The sequence below is a fragment of the Poeciliopsis prolifica genome, unplaced genomic scaffold, assembly GCF_027474105.1.
Source record: "Poeciliopsis prolifica strain line A6 unplaced genomic scaffold, Auburn_PproV2 SCAFFOLD008, whole genome shotgun sequence".
Lineage (NCBI taxonomy): Eukaryota > Metazoa > Chordata > Actinopteri > Cyprinodontiformes > Poeciliidae > Poeciliopsis > Poeciliopsis prolifica.
This window is the reverse complement of record NW_026562383.1, coordinates 12,084,120-12,098,738: the sequence shown is the minus strand read 5'-3', so window position 1 is coordinate 12,098,738 and position 14,619 is coordinate 12,084,120. Positions and strand designations below refer to the sequence as shown.

The 14,619-nt window shown below is 39.2% G+C and overlaps 2 protein-coding genes across 2 annotated transcripts in view; one reads left to right on the top strand and one right to left on the bottom strand.

Moving 5' to 3' along the window:
- Positions 1-14,619, top strand: part of clcn2a (chloride channel, voltage-sensitive 2a) — a 41,302-nt gene that overhangs the window by 8,979 nt on the left and 17,704 nt on the right. The window contains exon 2 of the mRNA XM_055033829.1: positions 9,823-9,991. Within this exon, the coding sequence (XP_054889804.1) occupies positions 9,823-9,991 (169 nt within the window). The remainder of the gene's footprint in view (positions 1-9,822; positions 9,992-14,619) is intronic.
- On the bottom strand, positions 5,898-8,402 carry LOC129362340 (zona pellucida sperm-binding protein 4-like). The gene is made up of 8 exons (XM_055033830.1): positions 8,122-8,402; positions 7,843-8,030; positions 7,574-7,674; positions 7,023-7,180; positions 6,762-6,954; positions 6,541-6,688; positions 6,385-6,460; positions 5,898-6,010 (listed from the first exon to the last, which is right to left on the bottom strand). Exons 1-8 carry the CDS (start codon positions 8,396-8,398, stop codon positions 5,910-5,912), a joined length of 1,242 nt encoding a protein of 413 aa, XP_054889805.1. The 5' UTR covers positions 8,399-8,402; the 3' UTR covers positions 5,898-5,909.

The window sequence follows — 14,619 nt, the reverse complement described above, 5'->3', positions numbered from 1 at the left end:
ATAAAATTGGTGAAGGGTTTGGTCTGGAAACAAGTAAATTACTTCAGTTTCACCAGTTTAAACCACTGGTGGTTTTTGCTGGTTCGGACAAGGCATGGAAACCAAGGAGAGCCCTGACCTTTAGCCTTTCACCACAGTATCATGTTTTTTCTAGTCAACTTCATCTTATTTCTTATCACTTTGCTTGTAAAAAGGATAATTTTTTTTACATTTTGTTGCCACAAACTCTTTTGTTATAGACCAAAGCAAAGGAAAACTTGCATTTGAAATAGAAAACTTGCATTTCACACTTTATTACAAATAAAGTATTTAGTCCCTTCTACTCTGATATGACTAAATAAAGCTAATGAGGCTTAATGGACATTAATTAATCAATGATCTGATCTAAAAACAGGTAGCACACCTGCAATTCAACCTATACACAGCCATCCATCAAACAGTCAGACCAGGTGAGAAAAACATTAATTAGAGAAGAAGCCAAGAGCCGCATGGTAACACCAGAAGAGCTACAGAGATCCGCAGCTCAGACGGGAGAAAATGTTCAGATGTCAACTATTAGTTATGCAATTTATGAATCTGGCAGATTGGCAAAAATAAAATCACCGTACTAACAAAACTTTACTTAAAGGTCACCCAAACGAAACTTAGCCTGAAAACAAGCACACCTTACAGGTTCCTCCCTCTCCTTCTCTGCTGCACTTCAGGCCTCCCTCCAGGCTTCTTCCCCCACAGCGGAGCCTGCTGAGAACTCAAGAAATTATCAATTATCCTGTAACAGTTGCTTCACCGCTATTAAAAGAGCTTCAGCACACCTACAATCTTGAGCTGGAACGATGGTGCTTGCTGAACGGAGGGAGTGTGTGAGCTGATCTTCACAGTGATTTCTCAATAAAATGCATTGAGGTCTGTGGAATGTGACAAAATGTGAAAATGTATCGACATAAGTTCTTAATTTTCTAAACACCCAAATGTTAAATGTTTTTGGAATGCTCATGTGAGAAAAATGTTCAAAAAGTACAAAAGTATTTGCGTCGTTTCCGATTAACATTGTAAGGCATCATTAAACAACCTGAGATTTATTTTGGAGAATTCAGCCAAGGGTGTGAACCTAAACTGGTAACAATAGTTGATATATTAACATGAACGAGGAAATATCTTGAGAATACTGAGTGACCCGAGTTTATTTTCCAGGCTGGTTCATCACACAACTGAAATATTGACTTTTGTTCAGAGATGTCAGTTTCCAAAATGACTTTTGGCAAAGACATGATGCAACGTGCTACAGACCAAAGATGAAAAGAGACGTGACTGTTCAGCAACAGGTTTTTAGATCCACACTCTTTGATGAAAGCCCGATCCGTTGGTTGATGTACAGTGCTTTGACAGCGTGCATAAGGCAGAAAAGCTACAAAGAGATCTTAAGTCCATAACATTTTCAAGGTCGCCTATACATTTTTCAGCAGGACATGGCAAACAACTTTCTGCTGTAGATGATGAAAGTATAACAGGAAAACTCCAAAATATTGGAGAGTGTGTCCTAAACAGGTGGGATTGTTTTTTTGATGGATAATTCAATATTGCTGAAAACAAGAAATATTTTGGATTTGTACAGTATGCAGTGAGAACAGTGAACGCAGTACAAGAATCATCAAGTGAAACAGGAAAGAGCTTTTGGTTTCTGTGTTTCTGTGTGTTGTGTATCAGATGTTAGTGTTGTTGCTTTGCAAAAAGAAGTTCCCAGGTTTGAATCGTCTTTCCACCTGGAGTTTGCATGTTCTCCCTGTACATCTCTGGGTTCTCTCTGCAGACTGCAGACTGACAACATGATTGTTGGGTTCAATGGTCTCTTTTGATTGCCCTTGGGAGCAATTGTGCATGTGCAGGGTTGTTTGTTCTGTCTCTTAAGTGACTCTGTGATTGAATGGAAACCTGTCCGGTGTGATCCTGTGATATGAACTGTTTGTCTCCTATCAGACTGTCGTGTGATATGAGACCCATGAGTATGAAGATCTAAAAGTGGATTCTGCCTATAGCAATCTGTATATCATATTTCTTGTGCTTCCTGCACACATTTAGTGTGACTTTTGTACAGTGAGACTGAAAAATGTATCTTGTGTCAGCTTTTAAAGCATGCTGTTGTAAACATACCCACCACTGTTACCTGTGTTTAATTGGTACCTAGGAGATCATTCCAGGGACCAATTAGACACATTCAAGCAGAGCATGTGGCCTATTATAATTCATTAAGATTGACGTTTCTGCCTTCTAAATGTGAATCCAATATTAACTCTCATTTGACCCTGCTTTTGTTGTTGCCTCTCCTGCAGAGAGAGCGATGCAGCTTTGTAGCCGCTCCGTGTCTGAAGACACTTTGACAAAAGCGAGGAGGCGAGAAGTGAGCAGCTTACCTTCCAGCTGGCAGAAGACTGGTGTTCCTCCTGAGCCAAAGGCAACTGTCGATTCTTTGACGAACCAAAAACAGCCACTCTCTCATCTGGTTATTTTAGATGTATGCTGTATGACTTTCAGAACGTCTAAAGGGCACACAGGCTGACCTTTCGAGGCTGACTTGGCTCTCCGTTATAAGAGAGCTAATATAATATTGGCTCTGGACTCTGTTGGATGTTTGTTGACTGAGACTGAGGAAGTAAAACTGGAAAGTTGTTTTGGCTCCACGCTCAACAAAACAACACTCATGGGGAGCATGACTGTTTCTTTGTTAAGACAACCTTTACTATATTTTATCAAGGCAAGTGCCCGGAAACTAGGATACTGTAACTCATTGCAGATATATTATTGGCTCTCGATTCAGATTAAGACCTTGGGTAACAATTACCAGAGTCAAAATTTACAGGATTTTCAGCATAATATTCAGGCAATATTTTAAAGCCGTCTCGATCAACTGTTCTTAAAGTCTTTCTTGGATTTTAGCTGCTCTTTCACACACTTTCAGAAAATCATCAGGTTATCTTTAAAGCAGTTCTGTTTCTGTTAAACTACTTAACCAATGAATCAATCAGCCAAACAGTGCACAAACAACATTTGCCCCTTTATAGATTTGTTCCTTTTTTGCTTTTCCCCCATTAAACCTTGTAACTTGTTGCCACACTTGGTTAAAAATGATTGCTATTAAGTGTTGACACTGTTAGTCTATTTCATCGCTCCAGAGGAGAGTTGTTTTAATGCAGCAACACTGGATGGTTTTGGAGCATAAGGGGCAACATTCCAGTCAGATTTAATTAAAATTCTTAATTTTGTTTTCTGTTTTTTTTCTCTCCCCATCCCAAGTGGTTGGGGAGAGGGAAGCCTGGGCCTTTCTACTTGGGTTGCCACCTCCACCACTCGACTCCAAATGAGTGGAAGAAAACGGACGGACAGATGGAAGGACGGATGGGGGGGATGGATGGATGTTTTGTAACCAATGAGGGGTTGACTGCAGTGTTGCTTTGGAATCCTGTCCTGCAGCATAATGCAAGTGTGCTTGAGTTTACTGTCATCAAGTCAGGGATGGATATTCGGCTTCAGTATTTTTCTTCCATGACTTGTTGGATAAATTCTTTACACTTGAATTGCGCTTGATGCCACCTCTTGAAAAGTTTGCCAGTCCTTCATGTTTTTGTGGATGATAGGCAGTGATGTCAGTAACTGACGTCGGACCACATTTTTCAGTAACGAGTAATCTAACCCGTTGCTTTTTCAAATCCGGTAGTCAGACTACGGTTACTTATCGAAATCACTTTGCGTTACGATTTTCCTTTGTAATTGAATTCACTTTCCTCTACGCGGTTTGGGGAGTGACTGTTTCTGCAACAGAAACAGAAACAATGGAGGAAGGAGGGAAATGCGCATTTTCTCGCTGGAAAAACAGGAACTGTTTTGAGTTTTGCTCGCCAAGTCCGATTATTATGAGCTATTTAGAGTTTTCCAGACAATGGTGGAACATCAAAACACGCAAATTACTGAAGTTTCTTTTATACTATTGTAACCATTAAATAATCTCCCCTTCAGTTCAACCATATAAGTGGAGACACATTGTTGATGTTACCTTTATAACAACTTGCAATTAGATTTTGGGAAAAATCAATACAATTTTCACAGGTGATGGAGCATTGTTGTTAGCAGCTGCTGAACGAAACTAAAAAGAGGTACTTTTAATGTAACAGTTACTGTCTGAATCAAATAATCAGTAATTTAAGTTACTTTTTCAAGGAGTAATCAGTAATCCGATTATTTTTTCAAAGTAACTATGCCATCACTGATAGCATAGTTATAAGAAAGCAAGCAGATAGACATTGTTTCTCATCTCTTATTTTTACATTTGGATTTTCAAGATCCTTTAGTTTACTTCAAGTCATCAGAAAGGTTTTGTTTATTTTAGACGTCTGGCAATAAGTAATCCTGGTTGTAACGTTGTCATATTGTCCATCCAATCACAAACACTCCTTCCCATTTCAGCAGTTTATGTCCTCTAAAAAAACAACAGCTAAAAAAAGTTACTAATGCGTAAATGTCTGTTGTGGAAAAAACTATTTTACCAAGCACTGTCAGGTGAAATCATTCAATCAGGTTTATTCATATATTGTGCACAATGCAGAGAGCTTGTAGGACAATCAAATAATGAAGCAGGTCTGGATGAAAAGCTCTGCCAGGCAGAGACAATGCATGAGTTTTATACCAAAAAACAAATCAAAACAAGGGGCAAGGCAGTCTGGTTCTGATGCAGCTGTAGAAAACTTCCAACCTTGTACAAGTAACCCAAAAAATTCTTTTGGTGAGAGTTCACAAGCATTTCATATAAAATGAGCAGCAGATGTTAAATTGTTGTAATTTTCCATCACATGTTTAAGCATTATTTCTGAATTATTTTGGGGTTCCCAACAGTTTTCAGAAAGCTTGACACACCAGAAATGTTTTATTATAAGTTTCTGCCTTCTAAATGTGAAAATAGCAACGGCAGTCAGGCAAAAACTGTTTAGCAGACCACATGTATGAAAGTCTGATTTCAACTGTAACATGAAGCAAATGGAAATGTCTTAAAAACCTGTGATAGCACCAAGTCTGCCCTGGAGTGATTAATTTTAGCTTGGGTAAAGGGTTAATGATTTTCATATGAATAATATGAGACAAAAATACATAGATCTGACTTTAAGATAAAGCTCATCTATAACAGAGTCTTTTGACTTGTCCAATAATTTAACCATAAAAGCTTTACAATTTTACTCCAAATGCTTGTTCACTCAGAATCCGTTATTCACATCTTGTGCCAGGCTCCAGAGATTGTGAACTTGAGACAAGGTGTCGTTACCTCAATACCTTCCATCAGGACAGGAGTTGCAAGTGGAAGGCAATCAGTATCCCAACATCCTTTGCTCCTCTCCTTTTCCCTCCTGCACCTCTGTTCATGCAAGCAGAGAGAGTTAGGCTGGTGGAGTCGTGATGCCCATCTCAATGAGGCAGGGAAAACAAAGGGAGGTGGAGCACAGCAGTAAAAACAGAAGGCTACTACACAAGAGTCAGAGGAGCCAGATCCTCCCCTTACTCTTGTGGGTGCATGTTAAATTCAGTGGAGTCTCAAGATTAAGCTTCCTACGTGTTCCTTGGCAGGTTAGAAAGTTGCCTCATTTGGCACTTTAAGGTCCACCTTAGAAGAAACCTTGTGGGTTTGTGTGACATTGGCAACAGGTAGTAACTACTGCAAGTTTGTGTAATGAATTTTAGCTCTTGGCAGACTCTGTGGGGGCCTTCTGGATTTATAGGGAATCATCTCACTGCCAGTGATTGGGAGCAAATGTGTTCATTACCATAGTAGCCCACTTTGAGTCAAAGAGCAATTCAGGAATTAAAAACGCAGAAGCAAGCAATGACTTTCAGCCAGCTTTATTAAAACAGTTCAGACAGCACTGAATGGATCATTGCTTCAGATGAGATGTGGACTTTTCAAACAGGATCACTTTACCACTTGACACCAGGAGCCTCTGGCTGGAGGGGACCTTCTCTACTGCAGCTCTTCCTGCAAGAGCAAACGTTAAGATTTCTGCGACATTTGACTTTTAGACAATGACCGTTTCATCTGCATTTATGAGACTGGAGATCAAACTACAGTGTTATTTATTTAAAGAAGCCACAAAGCCAATTTTCCCCATAAAAGTGACCAAGTCCTTCTTTAAAGCAAATCAGCCTCCAATGTGACCAAATCTACTGACAAAATTTGTCAAGTCAGCATCCCAACTCAAAGGGGATTCAAGTCATCCCAAAATTTCATTGCTTCTGGTTTATAAATTACAAAGTTTTATGGCCTCCATTATGTGCAGAACCTGTAAATTGAACCAGGTTTCAATCACTTCTACAACGTCACCCAGCAGCTAAAGTTCAGAGGATACTCACTTTGCCTGTGGCATCGCTGTTCGCAGGAGTTTTCACTGCTTGGATAGCAAACAGTTGTTGCACAATGAAAGAAAACCTGGAAGTAGGGAGCACATGGTCAACCTTTGACAAGCGAGAATGGTGATGCCATTTAGCCATGAAAGCAGACATGGGTACCGTATCTTTCTGAGGAGTGTAGCTATCAGAATTCACAAAGGTGAACATCCGGCTGACGAAACGTTTGTAGTGAGTTGGATATTCAAGGCCAGAAGAGCCATCCAGAGGAATCACTGTGGTGTGATACCTGTCATCATGGTAGGGACAGCTGCACACAAGCAAAGCATACTTTGTAAGTACAATTAGCATGAGGCCAATTGTTCCCGTGAACACTTTCATACCCGTCCACTAGAAGGTCCCATTGAGGTACACTTTGAGGGTTTGGGGTTGAAGTGGCCCAGCAGCGTTCCAGGTTCAGGAAAATGTTTGGGTCAGATCTCCCCAAGAGACGGACCTCAACATAAACTGGTTCTCTCAGAACCTTAGAGATCGGGTAGTCAGCAGAGCTGTAGAAGGAATTAAATGCCGCCACAGCTGCAGTCATATCAGTTTGATTAGGTTTACCTTGCCGAACTTTGTGTGGTGAATTTAATACCACATACCATCAAGACATCCTTTGGAAATACACTGGCCATTGCCCAGTCTGAGTTCCACTCTCAGGGGTCCTGCAGCAGCAACAGACACTGGCGGAGCAACAGGATTCACTTCCATGACAAGAGCTTCTATAGTCGCTCCCAAGTACTGACACTGGAACAGCAATCTGCAGGAAGACGACCCTTCATGTTCTGTTAAATTGTTTTCATCTTGCAAGGCAATTCAAAAGGCCAACAAATTAACATGCCCTCAGAAAATAGTTAGAGGCTTCACAAGTCATTTTTATCCAAAAAATTTACTGTAGACCACATTTAAATACGCTAGTAAACAAGTCATGCAACTAGTGAAAGTCTAGTTGCATGACATTCACTAGTCATGCAACTAGACAATCATTTTGTTTAGAACAAAATGGTTGTCCTAAACTAAACCGTTTTGAGTTTAGGACAAGTTCTTTGGCCAAGTTCATGTAAGCAGCAGGGACCATTAATTAACTTGCATACATATCACTATCAGCTGACTTCATGTTTGGGTGGATGTAATTGAAGAAAAGTGAACTTACTCAAAATGGCTGTCCCTGGTGATTGAGCCTTTGGGTCCAATTCCCACCTCATACGAAGACACCATATGGTTCTCATATACCACATAACTGTCATCATTCTGCTGTAAATAGCAATACATTAAACCTTGAGTCATACTATCCAGGCTGTTTAAACCTCTCTGTATTTGGTAACAGTACTCCACAACTACACAGCAAATACCAGAACATGCTTTTGATATTCAGACTTTTTAAAAGAGATTAATGGCAGTTTTTAAACTAATAAAAAACACCTTAAGTGTTGTTCCACATGCAGTCACAGGAAACTGAAAGATGGCAAAGGCAGAGGTGCCATCAATTGGTCCACAGAAAGGTTCATCTGACTCAAGCAAGCTGACTGAATTGACATCCAGAGGTGGCCAAGTGGCTTCTCTGGCCACAACCACCACAAACTGTCCATCCCTGGTACACTGTACAGTTACTGGACATAAAAAAGTGGAATACATATACGTTTAGATCACAAAAACTAAGATAAGAGAGAGAGAGAAAAAAAAGCCAACACACCTACATACCCGCTTTCCCATAGTAGCACTTGTGCCCATCAAAACAGCAGTTAATGTCTTGACACCGATCAACAGTGATCCCTGGAGTCCCACACTGGATCTTCTCAGCCTCTTCCAGGACACATTTATGAAATGGAGCTGCAGGGGGCACCTTCGACTGCTGCTGAGGCTTCTGGAAAGTAGGAAAGAGCAGATGTTTCTGTGGCAGTGGTGACTGCATCCAGTACTGCTGGGCAGAAACACCACAAACCAAAACAACACCCAGCAGACACTTGAACAGCTCCATCACGTGCATGCTAAACAGAACTGGAGACGTAGGACACACTGTTCCGTCACAGCTTTTGTGCACAGCTGATTGTGGCGCCGGCTTGCTTGGAGCTCCGCCTCTCATCAGGAGTCAATGTGTGACAGGCCTGTAGTTAATGAGCAAGGATGTGACAGGTAGAGCTTGTTGTTCATGACTGAGGAGCAAAATCTCTGTGGATTTTCTTTGAGACGAATGTGCCAGTTAGACTTTGCGTTGAGGGAATTTGCTTCTGTGTTCAGATGGGCTGGAAATCCTGCAATGCAATAAATAAATAAAAATGTTTCAAGAAAACGTTTATATGAGAGCAAATACAGAAAGTGTGAATGAACATATAAAACATTGATTTAAAAATTATTTCAATATGTCAGTAAGTCATTGGATACACAGATCATTTGTTGTAAAAGTTATCAAATAAAATTTGAATTCATTATGCATCAAGTCATATATAAGTATTAAACTTTTATTAATACATTTCATATTTCCTAAGCCACAATCCACTAAGAATTATTTGAAGACACTTTGCCTCAACATACAGCCATGACATTAATCTGGACAGCAGCTTAACTGGTCAACATCACAAAACTTTGTGTCTATGGGATTGTCATGTCTGACCACTGATTTTAAAGGACAAGGCTGACATATAAAAGTAATTTATATTATCTTATGTAATACATAAATGTTAAATAATAAATAAAATATGAAACCTATAAATTTATATTTTGTTTTGACTTGTGTTGAATACAAATTCTATTGAATTGTTGTTGTTGCAGGTGTTTCTATAATTATTAATTTACATAAAATTATGTTTTTTTTTTTTTTCTATTTTAATTCAATGATCCAGTCTTTCTGGGGTGGAATACCTGCTCACAGTTTTTAGATGTTGTTCCTCTTTATGCAACGCAGATGTGACGCAGTTCCTTGAAACAGTGTTTCTAAAACTCAATGTTAATCTAGTAAAACACAGGAACACTGAATATTCAAAAAATGTTCCTGGTTATAATGTGAATCTTTAAGTTTGTATAGAGAAATGCAGACTTTTTTTTTATCGCCCACCATTGCTTTTTCTTTACTGTCTGCAGAAAGACGAGAAACTTGATGTAGTTTTCATCATATTTTGATTCAGGATAGATAGTGTTTCCAGTGTATATGCGTATATTGTCACTTTTTTTAAGCTTGCTGTTGAACAATGCAGTCTAAATATGAATTCAACAACTTCTCAATTGTATAACTTTCCTCTATTATTTAGCCTCAGTTTGGGCTCAAGTTTCTCTGTGTTTATGTAAGCCTGCTGTCCCGCTGTGAGATGTCAGTTTTTAAATACAAACCCTGCTGAGTCATATCTGCCTCCCACCTCTATTACCTGCACTAAGGTGTTCATTTTTCTCTGCATCACGTATATACAGATGTATGGGCGTTACACCCAGGAGCTGGGGGTGTATGCCAAGGAGGAGGCGGCCCGGCTGCGAGATGGAGGCGTGCCGGATGGCGGTGGCCTGAGGAGAACCACGAGCGTTCGAACCCGCACCGCAGACCTGCTGGAGTACGAGAAAGATCCCTGTGCAAAGTGCCAGCGTAAGTGATGATCATTCAACAAAACTGTGTCAACGGGGAAAACCTTCCTGAAGGTCAGTCCAGCACAGCGCTGGCTGTGCAGTGTGTGTGAAACAGCCCTTTATGGCAGGTTGCAGAGCTCCGGTAGACATGCAAGCAGCGTGAAAACACTGGCTCCTTGAAGCTACAGCGGCGCAGCTACCTGACACCTGGGAGCAGGGGAGGATGTGAGCAAGATTAAAAGTGACTGATCTGAGCAACAACCTGCAGCTAACAAGGGCTGCCTCAATGTGTGCACCCTCTGCTGGCTGCCAGTAGCCCACAGTGTATTTGTCAGCCCATGGATGTGTGGGGAGATACTTGCTTTACTGTGTGTGTTTTTGCTTTTGTGAGTTGAACTCTGATCTGAACTGTCAGATTATTTTTTTGTCTCGTGTTCCCAGCTGAACGCAGATAAAGGAGTGGCACTGCCAGAGAGAGATCCACTTCAGACTGATGGATTCAACAGTAACAGAGTGGCAGGAGAGAACAGGAGAGCCTGCAACAAAGATATTGTTGCTTTCCCCCCCAAAAAAACCCCTCATAGACTGTAGTTCATAGGTAGGACTAGTAACTCTCCTTATTTGCATCATTTTAGGCTACACATGTTGACCACCTTAAGCTTCAGAATGCCATCTGAATAAATGCATCATTTTGTCTGTAGCTTACTTAGAAGGATTCACTGCGAATCTATTGATGTTTTATGAACATAAAATAAGACAGTTTAAAAATTGACAGTTTGTGGATTCATTTTGCCGACAGTGTATCTTGCTGAACGTCGACATAATTGATTGGGAAGTAGAAAGGATGCTTCCTATTTTATGCAATGCAGCACCGCCACAGTTCCTTGACTATAGAAAAATATGCTATATGAGAGAGGAATCTCAAATATCAGAGTCCTTGAGGACTTACCAGGTTACAGCCACTGCATACTAAAAGAAAAGTGCACAGACTTTATCTCCAGGATTTTTGTCTGTTTGGAAAAATTTTTGGATCTAGTTTCACATACACACATAGAAAGCAATGTGAAAAGATGCTTTCTGTAGCCCTTTCCAACCTTTGCAAATTAATGTGTTGGTTTGATATTTCATTGATTTAAAAATAAAAACAAATCGCTTTTAAAATCAACCTACCAACCATACCAGTAATATTATTGTTAAAACTTATTGTTAATGTTTCTTTATCTAAAACTATACAACCTTTGCTTAACTCAGTTTTAACGTTTTTAATGTTTTTCCCTTTTTATCCAAAAAAAGGCTGAAATTTGAGAGTTTATCATAAAGCTTGAAGACGGCAATAGAAATATTGTTAACCTTGAAAAGCTTTTAGTTTTAATGTATTAGAGATTCCCATGATGAACTCATGAGAAATGTGGATATGTTTAATATTTGATGTGGGGAATTGCAGTTTTAAGAAATGCGTCCATGTATTCCCCTTCTGAACTCAAGAGAAATTAGTTAGTTTAATTGTTCTCTGTTTGAACTTTGCGAGATTCAGTAAATCTTGTCTAAGTAGAAAAAAGGTGTTTATGACTGAACCAAGTCCACCGATCTCCAGGATCAAATTATGCTTCCATCCGCTGTGACTTTAGTAGTCTGATTAAAGTGTGATTGATTGCAGCAGGGGTCCAAAGTACACTATATCAGCCCAACCTTTCTCATTCTCTGTGAAGTCGACCTCTTGAAACCTCCATTTCCGGATCAGCAGCCTCTGATTTGTGTCCGCTCTCTGTCTGCAGTGTGCGCCCATAGATCAAGTGGTGTTTGTATTTTTAGATCCATCTTCAGAGAGACTGCCCAGCCACTGTCTCCTTAGGTAATGCACATGGAGAGGCTTCCTTCTGGTTTAGCGGAAGTGGGCGTTGCAGTGTTCTCCTCTCATGCATCTGTGTGGGAGCGGCATCTCTGTGGGTGATGGACTTCAAGTGTAAGAGCCTCGTTTCAGATCAGTGGCTGCGGCTCCTGAACGAGGCGGCCTACACACACGGCTACAGGCCTGTCAGAGAGCTAAAACCACGCACCTCGTTGAATTTATTTTGACTCACAAAGGGATTTTTTTGTTATCTTTGGCTGATGTGACTCAAAACTCAAGTTTTTGTTACAGGTCTATTATGTTTCACTGTACATTCAGGGCCTCTTATGCTGTCAGAATCCAATATACGTTTTTTTTTTTTTTCTTTATTATCCCAATGTCGGTGTCTGTTCATGCAGTGCAGGGCAGGGGAAGATTACAAATTTTTCTGGCTGTGCGGGACGATCTTTACTAGGGGTAGAAGACATCTGCGGATGCCATGAGTCTCCGGATGTGAGAGCGAGCCAACATGAACACGGAAGCATGAGGCTTTGCAGGTGCCAGACGCTGTGTTTATGTGAACAACTATTTCTATGAGGACTGGAGGGAAGATTTTTTTTTTAATTCAAATAAGTGGGAAAATTCTTGCCAATTTCTTTCTTTTTTTTTTTTTTTTTTTTTTTACAATTTCAATCTTCTATACATGAAGATTCGGTTGAGGACAGATCATGTATGTTTAAGGTCTTGGAAGGTGTTTTATATTTTTGCTTAATGGCTTCCATTTAAGGCATTGTGCCAAGAACCAAATGAGAGAAAGAAAAAAAAAAACATTTTTGGAAATTTCTGCAGTGTTCCCAAAATGAAATTAATGTTTAATTCTGAAAACATGACAGCAGACTATGATGATAATTGTTTACCTTTTTTCCCCATTAGGTTCGTGTTTGGTTTGTCTTTGTCTGCTGCTCTAGCTGATTAAGAGTGTTTGCATGTTTACTCTGCTTGCTTGTGCATTCCCTGCTGGCAGCTGTCCATTCAGCAGGTGGCCTGACTGCTGGGCAACTTGGCTTGTCAAACACACAGTTGTCTTTTTATTTTATTATTATTATTTTCCTCAGAGATATGTTTTTCTTTTTTTTTTTTTTTTAATAGTTCCAGCTTTGTTAAGAGTGTCTGAGGATTTTTAAAGTCATTTTTGTTCACTTTCTTCAAAGGCAAAAGTTCAAATACACACTTATTTAGTCCAGTTAACCTGTTTTATACAGTAAAGTTCTTTGAGAAGATCTGTGGTGTGAACTGAGGTTCTAAAATGAAGTTGAACTGAATCATACTGAACTGAACTGAAAATTGTATTGTGTGACATTGTGCAACATAAACTTCTAAACATTCAGGATGAATACGATTTATTCAACAACCATTTTGGCAAAGATCAGAAAGATCAGTTTGTCACAATTTCTTTCCCCTTTCTCTCCTAAAACACATTCTGACAATGAAATATTATTTTAGCAACATTAAGGTGATTCCACAGGAAGCTGTGAAGGCTGACCAAGAAATCATGAAAATCTAATGATGTCTGGCCACCATTATAGCTACAACCATTATGGCTTCATTCTGATAGAGGATCTGTGGAGGGAATGGGGAGGACATCTTCCAAACTCAAAGATCTAAACGTTGTCATTTATCTAAAATGTGAATATAAACCAATGATTTTTTTTTTAAATGGATGCTTTTTTTTACAAAGTTGCTCAGCAGAGTTAGCCTGTCACATCTCTTTTCCTCTTAGAAACAAACATCTTGCTAGAACAAAGATTATATTATAGATTTGTCTGTTCTTCACTTTACTTGACAAATGTAAACAATTTGCATATTTTGAAGAAAAATATAAATATTCAATAATAAGTATACTTATATTTAATCAATAACATATCATATTTATAGATTTTATGTGTAATAAAATCATTTCTGAGGAAGTTATAGAATTCACATTGATAACTTGATGCATATTTAATGCATCGGTTTGACAGCTACTTTTCCGTCTTATTCTGATCCACACGTGTTTTGTTCACACCGTCTTCTGTGTTTTACGTCCTCAGCTCTCGACTTAGCAAAAGTAAAACAGGGCATATTAGCTAAAGAGAAAAGTTCGAGGTAACTCGACTGAAGCAGTTTTGGAAATATGGATCTTTCTGTGAGTTAGTGGCACATTTCTGTCTCCTCTGGGGATGACCACATCGATGAATGCTCTGGATACTGAAGTGAATTCCAGGCTTTGGCTGTTTAACAGACCAGAGTGAGGAAATGAGTCCAGTGATGCTTCTTTTAGTTGACCTAGCTCAGATTTATAGATTGTATTGTAGTAAAGTTTATATATGACCTAGCTTTTATTGCCACATTTTGAAATAGATTGAATGATGCTCTATCATCCATTAAGCTCTTTGTCTCATGATCTTTATTTTTAGCTGAATAATAAGCTGATCTAAGAGAGTTAGTTTTAAGCTTTACTGGCTTAATTATTTTCACAGAATGTGAATTATAGTATAAAATATTTTACACAAGTATCACATCTGAATTTTGTTTCTTCACTTTACTTGACAACTGTAAACAAATGTAAAGATCTGTTATCCTGTTGGACAGTTTTGTTTCATGGAGGCTTTGGTCCTGTTGATGCCTTAGCAAATATTTTTTGTTAATGTGCAGTTAATAAAAGAGACTAAATCCGTATTCACACTTTCATCAGCTTATTCACAGAAAACCGGATAATGAGTATCCAGGATTTCACAACATGAAACTGTAAGCAAAAAAAAAAAAAAAAAGATGTGTTA